The 12,408-nt window shown below is 43.5% G+C and overlaps 1 protein-coding gene across 24 annotated transcripts in view; it reads right to left on the bottom strand.

Moving 5' to 3' along the window:
• ptprfa (protein tyrosine phosphatase receptor type Fa) overlaps positions 1-12,408 on the bottom strand; it is a 244,802-nt gene that overhangs the window by 9,259 nt on the left and 223,135 nt on the right. For all 24 annotated transcript variants that reach the window (XM_020049027.2, XM_020049034.2, XM_020049036.2 and 21 more), the window contains 4 exons: positions 10,861-10,958; positions 3,356-3,479; positions 2,450-2,625; positions 149-268 (listed from right to left, as the gene is read on the bottom strand). In XM_020049027.2, the coding sequence (XP_019904586.2) occupies positions 149-268; positions 2,450-2,625; positions 3,356-3,479; positions 10,861-10,958 (518 nt within the window). The remainder of the gene's footprint in view (positions 1-148; positions 269-2,449; positions 2,626-3,355; positions 3,480-10,860; positions 10,959-12,408) is intronic.

Raw genomic sequence — 12,408 nt, 5'->3', positions numbered from 1 at the left:
CACATTTGGGCGTTCTCTCCGACAGTCAGGCATTCATATTAACAACAACGTGTACCCGAGTTAGCTAGCAATATCACCTGACAATGGTTCCAGAATACATTCAGTGAGACCTGCACATATTCTGCATCCGTACCTGTGTGGTTCTTACCTTATAAAGGGCAAAGGTCCGCACGCTGTACGTAGCCAGCTCCACAGTGTCCAGCATGGTCACCTGAATCATGCCGTAGGTCTCTGTCCCTCGACTGGGCCAGTACTGGTCACACTTCACCTGCACATTGACACAGAACAACAAACATCAGACATTGTGTAGTACACAGACACTGAGTCAGCTTCCACAGTCAGGGGACCGGAGGGAGCCACACGGGCATACAGGAACAATCAGGAGCTTTGGAATAGGAGCCCTAACAGTGTGAACAGCCTAGGAACTAAAGCTGCAGAAGGGGCCTAATGTTTTTTTGAATTGGGACTTGAGGGGGTTAGTGTTACAGGACAACGACCGAGGCAGAGTTAATGATGACAGATTGAGCCGCTTCCCTTCCACTGTGATATCCTTCATGTTCTGGCAGGGGAGAGGAGGAGAGCCAGAGACAGCTGGAGACGAGGGGCCCAGCTCTAGGGTACTACAGGCCCAGGGACTCTAGTTGGAATGGGCCAAGCAGATGGGGGGGCTTCCGCTACACAGATCCTTGATACGATTTTCGGTGGCTCAGCAGACATCGTTTTGGGCGTAAAAAAACATGTATTTTAGAGGAACACAGATAATAAAGGCCTCCTCGGGTTACTGCAACAAGCACTTTTCAATGGAACCTTATCTAACCCGGAACAAATGGCCACGAAACAAGTACACAACAGTTATGCAAACACTTTCCCTACCTTATTGCTCAACAAGTTGGAGCCAGGACTTAGGGATAGACCAAGAGATGGACCAAATATGGATTTAGACCAATAATGGGTAAAAATACAAATAGCCAAGTTTGTGCAAGATCTTTGAAGTATTCCAAAGTGGTATTTATCCATGGAAGACACTAACGGTGTGTCAAAATGCTTGTAGGATCGTTTTATGAATCACACTGTTCTATGTGTACCAGCATTATCAATGGCATATCTAATTACACATGTAGGATTGTTTCAATTCATGCTTGATCAATGAAGCCCCTGGAGCTGATCATGTGACTGGTGCCTCTCTTGTCTGCCTGTTTTCGATGACAATGGGATTTGTCAAAGCATTATAGTTGGACAGTAGCCTGTTGCTAAAAAAGGCCATTGGTGAAAGCATTGAGGGGGGGCATTGTGATTTGACAGTCCATTGGACAGCAGGGTCACAAACTTCCGGGACGTGTCATGTGATGGAACTATCTAGAACAGTCCATGCTGTATACACATCTTTTGCTCAATTGCCCTTTAAGAAGTCAGAGAAAAGAAAAGTATGTAATTATTTCTTATATATGTGGGAAAATTAAAACCTGATCACTCCTGTTATTCTCATTGCCAGTACATGAATACCAGTGGGTTCAGGTGATTTTTGCATCTCATGTAAAGTGCATTTTGAAGTCCATATCTCTTGGTTGAAACGTTTACATTTTTAAGGGAAGATCATATTTGTTCTGCTGATCATGCTTAGATTAGTATATATTCATCTGCTATATGGCCCAGAAAGGGGGACTCGGTGAGATTGCATTACACTGTAACTCTGTTTTCCCCCTGAGCTCAGAATAAAATAATAATTGACACTGAGACGCTTATCTTTATTTCATTAACTCCACAACAATCATTCCCCTGGATTTCCTAAAATCACTGTGTCCCTGCGTCCTGGCCGTCCACAGCCTGTAGGCTGTTCTCTTTCAGGTCCCTCCCCCCGGTTCATAAAGAGACCAGAGGACACAGAGTAGCTGCTGGGACATCACTGGCAGGAATCACTCTCAGAGAACAGGATCGGACAGCGAATCAAAGATGAAAGGTCAATTAAGGACAACCTGTCCCCTTGTGCAGCCAGGGAGAGAGGTGTGATATCCAGTACTGCATAAACTCGATGAGGTCTGTCAAGGCTTTCAAGGTGTGACAATTTGGGATGCCCTTTCGGTCCACTGTTATTAACTGTGCCAGAGGTTTGTTGGTGTGTGTCTTTGTATGTGTGTGTGTGTGTGTGTGTGTGAAAGCCTTCTCACCTACACACTTCCCTCTCTCTCTTGTTGCCATCATTCATGTCACTTATTCACTGAGTATTAAAGCAGTCCATTAAGGGTTTTGCCACCTGATGGCCGACCCTCACACCTCGTGTCCATTAGAGGGCCCTCTGTGGGTCTACTGGGGCTGGCTCAGTCAGGGAGGGCAGGGTCAGTGACAGCACGGGGTGAAGCAGCGGTCAGGACCTGTGTGCTTTCGTGCAGGCCGTGTGTTTGAGCGGACATAGGGAATGTGTGTATGCGTGCGTGCGTGTGTATTCAGTCACCCGGGACTTCTCCTCCAGTCTGGTCATCATGACAATAGTGTTGGTCCTCTGCTCCCAAACCATCCTCCAGAAGTCGCTGAGGGTTTCAGGAAGCGGGCCCTGGGTGGCGATGTAGGCGTTCTGCTTCCTGTAGCCATCTATATAGTTGGCGTTGATGTAGTCGCTGCCTGGCACGCCTGTAGTACAGTGAAGGAAACATTAGGGTGGCACTCCAAGTGGCCTTCTTTTCCTTATATAATGTACAACAGTTTGGCCAGGGCAACTCATTTCATTCAATCCATTTTATCACTTCCCCATTGAGCGCCTGTCAAAAGTAGTGTACTGAGTAGGGTGCCATTTGGGATGGGTGGTGGGTTATAAACAGGGTATAAACAGCCCCCCCCCTATTCTAGAGAAGGCAGACGGAATGCCTTCACAAGCAGCAGAAGGCATTTACATCGCTGATCGACTCCAAAAAGTGTCAGACAGCAGTGGGAGGCAGCGACATGGTCACACCTGGGGCTTGGGTTGTGACAGATCAATTGCTGCTGTTGTGACTTTGGAGTGGATTGAAGCTTAGTCAACAGACTTAGCTTTCTATTGAGACATCCATGCTAACATAATTATTTCATACAGTCCAGAAATATTTGGGCACTGACACAATTTTCATAATTTTGGCACTGCACGCCACCACAATGGATTTGAAATGAAACAACTGAGATGCAATTGAAGTGCTGGCTTTAAGCATAAATTGAAGTGGTTGAACAAATATATTGTATGAAACGTTTAGGAATTGCAACCATTTGCAGGAAGTTGTGAAGGGATTTTTCTTTACCATGGAAAGGATCCTACAATCATCCACCACTGTTTAAAAAACATCTAGAAAGCAAATAGCAACAAGAACAACAACCAATTGACCAAACATACCATCGACTGAAGAGAGGATGACCCTGGAGTGGTCATAGGCGATGACATTTGCATAGCGGTTCTTTGGCTTGTTCACTTCCAGGTTAGAGTGTTCCCATGTGAACTGCTGGCCAGGATCTACAGACTGATGGAGGCAAGGAAAGAAGAAGATGGGGGGAGTGAGAGAGAGAGAGAAAAGTAGGAGTGACAGTAAGAGAGAAATAGAGAAAAGAGAAGAGGAAGAGAATGTGATGCATTGGGTTCCTTGAGCAATTTTCAAAACCAAAATCCTTGCAGAGTTTCGTGGGGAAAAAGCTGTACGTTTCATTCTAAAGGATTATGGAAGCACGGGAACTCATTCCACATCCTTTTCAATGTCTGTTCTGTAATAAAAGCAGCCATATGTGATCTCCAAGCACTCTGGCTTCTTGTACTGTCATAAAACCACTTCTAGGCCATGGCTCCACCACCTCTGGGTCAAGAAATGCAGAGCTGTTCAGATGAATCAATGAGTCATGGAGGTGAACAGACCAGAAACACAACCTCTTCGACAGCATTGCTGAATCTACCCAGCCAGAGGTCGCGACTACCAAGCCCCTTGACACAGAGAGGGCAGAACCCAGAGAATAAAATAGACCACTGTGACTGAACATCACAACTACACAATGTTAGCATCCCATCCAAATCCAGCAGGTAACTGGAAGAAAGACTGTTTCTTATGTTGGATGACAAAATGACTCAAAAGTAAATGTAAAAAAGGATAAGAGGACGTAAATAGAACATGCTAGCTGTATCCTCAAACGAGGAAGAATGAAACAGAGGACCTTTCCAGAGACCGCTGCAAGAAGCAATGTTGCATAGAAGTTGTTGTCTATAGACGTTGTCTATGTTACAGTATGAGACTGTGAATATGTGAATATGGTAGGCGGATGACTGGACAGCTACAGCTATGCCACCTGGGGATTCATCTTAGCCTCATATTGATCCGCGCAAATGGTCAACGACTCTGCTCCAACTATTAGATCATTGTCACGTGGAAGCTTGGTCCAACTAAATAAAGATAGACACTAGATTCATCCTTATTGACCATTCTGTTCTCTGCACTAATGTCACATTATCTGAAAAACAAACACACTCTCCCAGACCTCTTCACAGTCCACGCCCGCGCTTTCCTTTCCCTTTATCTCTCTTATCCTTTTTTATTTTTTGCTGCATCGCTCTCAACCCCTTTCTAACTCTTGCTCTATCACGCACATGAAAGTACGTACACAGACACACAGAAAAAAAAAAAAAGGTTGTCTGACTGGCTGACAGGCGTTCGGGCTCCAGTCTGTCTGCTTATAACAAAGGCAATGGTTAGAGAGGTTGAGCGCACATCTTATTTAACAGCCTGTTAGGTAAAGCCTTCGCTGCGTCGCTCTGACAAATCACACACATTACCGCTAATGCGCCCCACTGACGTGAAAATCAGTTACTGTGCAATCACGCTTTCTCGTCGGCACTGACGCATTTTCATTTCTCAGAAAAATGGAGAACGGTGTCCAGAGAACAGTCGGACCGAAAGACAGAAGTCCAGGGGGCTGCCAGCACGTACCTCTGTCAGGCCAAGATACCATGCTGACGTTTGGCAGAGGACCCTGAATTTACATACGCAAGTGACACTCCCTTTGCATCCTGACACATTTGATGACCCCTCAGCTTGTGGGGAGTGCGTGCGTGTGTGGGTGTGTGTTTGTGTGTGATGGTACCAGAACGGCTCCTGCATTTCACCTGATATCAAATCTTGTCTTCATGAGTAAATTGATGGGGATCTCCCAAAGGGCACCCTATTGTTCCCCCGGTAAGATTTAGGCGGACGTGTTTGGATGTGTGCATGCAGACAGACTCCCACCTGGCCAAGTGTCTGAAAGACCTTGTTTTCTGTATTTCTAATTGACGCAACCTGAGGTGTGCCCCAAACCAATTTAGTGCACGGCTTTCCGCGAGGGCCCAGAGGAAGGACATTTAATAGGGAGTAGAGAGCCATTCGGGACTCAGCCAGAGACTCCTTTCTGCCGACTCCGCAATAAGCCTCTGACTCCCTCCCTAACAGTCTGAAGTTAACTATAAGTGCCTCTGTATGGGTGGGCGGGTGTGCGCGCGCGTGTGTATGTGCGAGCATGGTTGATTTTGTTATTTATGGCACCTGTCCACAGATCCACTAACGTAAAACAGGCTCACGGGCAACGCACCAGACATTTTAACACCAGTCATTTTGACGGAACGCATCAGACATTTTAAAAAGACCCATAACTTGCCGTAAGTGAGCGAGGCAGTGGTGACGCGGCTGTATTTAAAAAGCTCCTCCCATTCATCTTCCAGCGATACCTCGATCTAGCGAGGCACATTAGGTGGTGATTGTGTCTGGTGAAAAGCCTGATTAACACCTGTTGTCACTCCCCAGCCAACATCGCCAGCCAAGCGCTTACATTAACTGTTTGCAAAGTCCCAACACTAAATTTGTCATCTCTGGCTGAATCGACACGCTCCTGGACCATCTGGTGTCGCTTCCTTCCTCTGTGTCAGCAGAAGGTATCAATCCCTTCAACCAGCGAAGGAGACGGTGGAGTTGGACAGCGTGTGACAAACAGAGCAAGGCCCGGTCCATTTCACTGTCACCGTGTTTTCGTCTTGTCCTGACACCGGGCAGACTGGGAGATGAAGTCGAAGTCTAGTGATAGCCTTGGACTGATGAGGCGCGGGGCTTATCACACTGTAGCTGGCAGTGGTCATGAATCACTAATCGTAACCAGTTAAGAGTAAAGTATGTGTGTGTGTGTGTGTGTGTGGGGGTGGGTGTTAGCTACAACTCTATTAGCTATTAACATGATCCTACCCAATTACACTGTTCACCTATAAAAGACAACAGCTGACAGTCAGTGATTCTCCTGGAATGTATTTTAACAGTAGTCAATTATTGAAGTATTCAATTAAAGACAGGCACAGTACTTATCATAACTTCTACGCTTTGGTTTATTTTCACAGCATACCGTGCGTGTGTGCAACTGTTGAAGGCTATTTGTATTACTGTGGCATAAACCATGCACCCAGGGTACAAATCACAGTGCTGTAAATGACGCCATATTCCCTTAATGCTGCACTAGTGTTCAATCCTGTAGATCCTGTTTAAAAGTTATTACAGCAAATAGGGTGCTATTTGGAACACACACTTTTAGCAAGTTATTTGTCAGAGGTAACAGGCTGTGTGAATGCTTAGCAGGGCTCCTGTCATTTAAATACAGTAATTATGATGATGTAATTTCAAGGTGTGCTGCCCTGAGAATAGCCTGACACCCTGTGCTATCTCCCTAAAATCTCCATGTGTATGTAGTTTTATTGTCTGCTTCTACCCATTTCATAACTATGTTTCACCTGGTTCTTGGCTCAGTGTTCTCTTCATTTTCTGAGTGGTAAATAAACAAAAACGACATCTTTGCTGTTTGACTGCCAATCCAAATGATTGGCAGTCAATCAATTTTTTCCAACTGGAAATTCTGGCATTGCCTCACCACAGCAATTCTCAGTGTGCTCAGGGGCATCAAGACGTGTGCCCTCCCATTTACATCTCACCAAGCTCTTCTGCTTTATATCACGTTGCTCCCTGAACCAGGACGTATTCACCAGCACATAGTGTACATACTGTACCCCAGGTAAGGTCCATATGTAGCAAAAAATATTCAAACTCCGGAATGATGCAGCTGAACTGCAAGACATTAATTTAGACCACTGGGCTCAAACATTCTAACATTCAACACATTCCTGTTTTGCTCTCAACACATTCCTGTTTCGCTCTCAACATTTCACATTCCATTACCTTAACCATGTGATTAAAATTAGGGCACTATATACGGAATAGGGTGTCATTTGGGATGCACATCTGACTTCATAATTAATATACCCCCATCCTCCTCTGTAAACAGTACTCCCATCTGTCCTGCTTTATCCGGCTGGAAATTCACCACTTTAAATGCAAATCACCTTCCTGTAGGACATCAACAAGACATAATCCCTCCCTGGTGTATACAGTAGGTAAGTGTACTGGAATACAATTTCTGGAAGGGAGGGGGAAAACAGAGAAAGGGATAGAATTCATGCATACTTGTTCAATATTTTATTGCGTTAAACAAGAAATCGGATTTATTTAGGTCTTTATGCCACTGATCAACACAAACAAAGTCTACAATGTCAAAGTAAAAAACAGTAGTAATTCACCCCATAGAGGCAAGATTTGGTAGAGGCACCTTAGGCAGCAATGACAGACACAAGTGAATTTGGATGTGCAAATCAGCTTTGCACATCTGGACACAAAAACTATTTTCCATTCTTTGCAAATTGCTCAAGCTTTGTCCAGTTGGATGGGGACTTTCCACATATTCTCAACTGGATTGAGGTCTGGAATTTGACTTGGCCACTCCATGACATTTACCTTTTTGTTTTGCATTAAGGCCAAAAAGCTCTTTTGGTCTTATCAGACCATATAATCATATTTCACTGGGTCTCTGTGTCTCCCACATGCCTTCTGTTAAATTCTAGCCAACATTTTATATGAGTTGTTTTTTCCACTCCCCCATAAAGGCTTCTTTTGTGAATCACCTGGACATTTTTTGCAGTGTGCACAATGTCTTATAGCTTAGCAGTGGAAGATTGTAAACTTCATTTAGATTTGCCTTAGACTTCTAGATGGCCTTTCTGACTACAGGCCTTTCTTCCAAATTAATACTGAGTTCTTGAGGACTGCTTGTCCTGTACAGATTCACAGTTGTTTTATATTGTTTACATTTTGTAGTAGTAATATTAATAATAATTACTGTGCTCTGTGAGATTTCAATGCCTTGGAAATGGTCTTAAATCCTTCCCCTGATTGGTGCTTTTAAATATCCTTATTCTGCATTTGCTTCGAATGTTCCTTTGTCTTCATGATGCAGTTGTATTTAGAATTATAATAACCAATTGTTGGACCTCCCAGAGACAGGTTAATTTAATCTGAAATCATGTGAATCACCTTAATGGCACAAAGATGGTCTCTATTCAACAAGTTGCGTGACTTCTAAAGACAATATTATTTCAGATGTACTCCTGAATGGTCTCCATTCAGGTGTATCATAGCAAATGGGGTGAAAACATATGCAGGTAATTAACTTAGAACTTGCAGATATGATTTTCGCCTTTGAAATTATTGATTGTTTTGTGTTGATCAGTGTCAAAAACTCTTTAATAAATCCACTTTGATGGACTTCCTGCTGATTCATGTTGTAACTAGGGCTGTCAAAATTAACGTGTTAACGCAAACGATTAATTAAAAATGCTGCTGTTAACAAATTTTTTTGAGCCTCAGACCCATAGTTAGTGCTTGACTTGAGCAGGAGCTGTCACTAATTGACTTACAACAGTGTATGGGTAACTTTATTTGGCACTTCACTTGTGCTGGAGTGGTCCAGAGTGCTTAAAATTAGCTTTTGTCAATATGACAATGTAGAGTAGCCTAACCATTCATGAATCGTGTTTACTTGCCATGTCTTCGATTCCTGCTGTTAAATGGAGAGATTTAGTTTTCAACGACGGTATGCTGTTTATGTGTGAAATATGGGGAATGGGGTCTAAAAGCACGTTAGTACTCATACTTTAGAACACAGTCTGTAATGTTCCAAGTCGGAAATTGGAATATACAAAAAGAACAGCCGTGCCTCTTCCCTGACCCTTTTCTGAAGCTGATCCCTAGACACTGCATGTGCAGGAATCCACCTGTTAACCTTGCTTTTTGCATGGTACATTATTTCATGTTGTTGCTAGCCTAAACTAGACATTAATTCCATCGCTAGTTGCATTTCCATTCAACCATTATAAACGCTATCTATAACTAACAACTTCTGTGCTGAGCGTAAATAAATTATATACCTGATCTTGATTAATGTTTGTGGATAAACATCTCTGTCTACCTTTCCTACTTTATGCCTTTGCCTATTTAAGTAATGTACCTTATTGCATTTGGAAATCATTTAATACAGTAAAGACACACATACAGTGGGGCAAAAAAATATTTAGTCAGAAATCTTGCTTGTTTGTAGGTGACCAAATACTTATTTCACAGAGGAATTTACCAATAAATTCATAAAAAATCCTACAATGTGATTTTCTGGATTTATTTTCAGATTTTGTCTCTCATAGTTGAAGTGTACCTATGATGAAAATTACAGGCCTCTCTCATCTTTTTAAGTGGGAGAACTTGCACAATTGGTGGCTGACTAAATCATTTTTTGCCCCACTGAATCTGGTTGTGGCTGAACACCTATCAAAAAGCGACCTGACCTGAACCCCATTCTAACCCCATTTTAGCCTAGTAATCAAAGTACAATACCTCAAAAAGCATAGGTGTTATTCAGGGTAGGATAACATGCCTGCAGCTTTCCAGACAGAGGGGCTGATGGGTGTTTAAACAGAATCCTAACATAACTGTCATTATACTTGGTGCCTTGATCAAGAGCACAATGGTAGAAGATGGTAGAATAATTGAATCATGGACCAGCAACTTTTTTATTTAGATTTACATGGGATACCAATGGATTCTGCCAGTTATTGTGAACATTTGAGAGGAGACATTAAAGGGCCATGACATATGCTGTTTGAATGGACCAACTTGGAAAAAGACAGCTCCAGCACTTAATTTAAAATCAAGCAATATCCATATTTTACAATTAAACATAATGTCTTTAACACAATGCACTGCTTTTTAAAACTATTTATTTAGGATCAAATATGAAAACAAATTAATATTGTGATTTATTGCGATTAACTACAAACATTTGTGATTAATTGCGATTAATATTTTTAATCATTTGACAGCACTAGTTGTAACACATAAAAATGTGGAAAAGACCAAGGGTGGTGAATAGTTTCAAGAGCCACTTTAGCAGCAAGATTGTAAACCAGCCTTGAACTTACACAGAGTGACATGCACATGTAGCTAAGTCCAGCTAAACGCAAGAAAATTGTAAAACAACTATGCAGAAGCCGGTACAAATGCTATTTTTTTTTCTTAAGAGTGGGACATCCCAATTTTATTTATATTTTTTTCTTATTTTCTATTAATTAGATAACCCAGTGTGAAAAGGTAAGAGAAGGGAGAGGGCCAGTTTCAAAGCCAGGCTCTCATCTGTGCATGTATTCTGTAAGCCACAGCTTAAACAGCTAGACCAACCCACGCCTCTGATAGATGTTAACTAAGATTTACACCGCCCATGTTCATAACCAGGTGTGTTGTACGGAGATGAGGGAACATTGGTTCCCCTAGAAACCAGTTTGTAATCCTAGATGATTGGTTCTCTGCAGACAGCCAGCGGTTGCAGGGTGTCAACCTTTACGTTCAGCGAGACTACAGGCGTAGAGAATGTGGAGCCTTCAGATGGGGGGACTGTGATGCGGAGAAACAGGGGTGTAATCAGTGGGGCGGAGCAGGGCGGAGCAGGGCGGAGCAGGGCGGCGCTACTTACCTCGTACTCCTGCGAGAAGCGGAGCCCGTCGTTGGCCTTCAGTCGCTCTATATGGTCAGCCAGATCAGCGGTGGAGATGGGTGGGTGCTCCCTCATCCCTGAAGAGAAAAGGAGCAGGGTTACCTGCTTACAGTACTACAAACACTTACAACACAGTGCAACATATTAACACACACACCACACACACGTACACACGCCACACACAACACACACCTACACACACGTACACACATGCCAGACACACCACACACACACGACACAAACCTACACACACGCCTCACACACCTACACACACGCCACACACACGCCACACACGGCACTGACTAGGTAGACAGACACACTTATACAGACATAGAAACAATTGAAGATATGCAGCAGAAGAACTGATGCATGTGTGATGACAAAGCAACAGAGCTCACGGAGTGGTGAAACTAGAGGAAGTGTGTGGTTAGAAGAAAGTGAGACAGAGATTTACAAAAAGGAAGAAGGGGAGAGGCAGAAACAGAGTGTTAGAGAGTGAGTGTGAGTGACAGAGGTGATATCTCACACCATGCTGTGGGTCACTCCTGTGAAGAAAGTGAGTGAATGAGCATGCTGATTGGTTGGCTGTAGCCCATAACACAAGTGGGAGTGGGAGGGGTCAGAGCATCATGTTATATAAAAACAGGTGACTTTGCATTTTCCCATACAACTGAAAACCATCTTGGGCTATAGCTAGATGGGACCAACATCTTAATGCGTTAGTAATGATTCTATTATGAACCAAAAGAAAGGTAATTCCCATTCACAAATAACATGATTGTGGAACAAAAACAGAGCAATTAACCTGACACTGAAATCTCAAAGTACAGAAACATTTAAAATCTCTTTTAGTGACAAAATAACTTGAAGGAACTGACAAAGGAGGGAACAATCATTCATCTCAGGAATATCCTCCAAATGACAGGACCACACAGCACTAAACAAACACAGACAGCCACAATCAAAGCACCACACTCCACTTAAACATATATTATTGGTTCAAATGAGACATAACTGACTCTGTAGCGACACACTGAATTTAAAGGCTGATTCTGAAATACCCTAATGTCTGTCCATGAACCCCTGGTCCACTGCTATAACCCCTGACCTTCCACAAACAGCCATCCAACCAAACACTGTGCATTATTAGCAGCCAGCGATGACAGGTGACAGTTCTAAGGCAAACGTGTGGAAAAGAAGTGACACGGCTCGCGATGGTGGGGGGGGGGTTCAGAGGGAGAGGGTGTGTGCCCAGCCGCCTAAGCTACCAATCGATATAGATCACAGGCGAGGAGCAGCTAGCATGGAGCAGAGATGAGATTGGCCTTGGTGGGTGCAGAGAACAGCGGGGGAGAAGAGGATGGTCAGACCTTGGGCAACACAAACTGTAGCATTCAGATATTGTGGAAGTAAGCTGCCTGGCTTGAGAGACTATGAACAGAAGGGGTAAAGGAGACGGTGTTATGGAGGGTGGCATTGATGGAGGGGAGTGACTTTCCCCCTCAGCTCCCAAAGTAGCACCTCCAC

This window comes from Esox lucius, chromosome 8 (genome assembly GCF_011004845.1).
Source record: "Esox lucius isolate fEsoLuc1 chromosome 8, fEsoLuc1.pri, whole genome shotgun sequence".
NCBI lineage: Eukaryota > Metazoa > Chordata > Actinopteri > Esociformes > Esocidae > Esox > Esox lucius.
The sequence above is the reverse complement of the archived record's forward strand: the minus strand, read 5'-3'. Positions and strand labels throughout refer to the sequence as shown.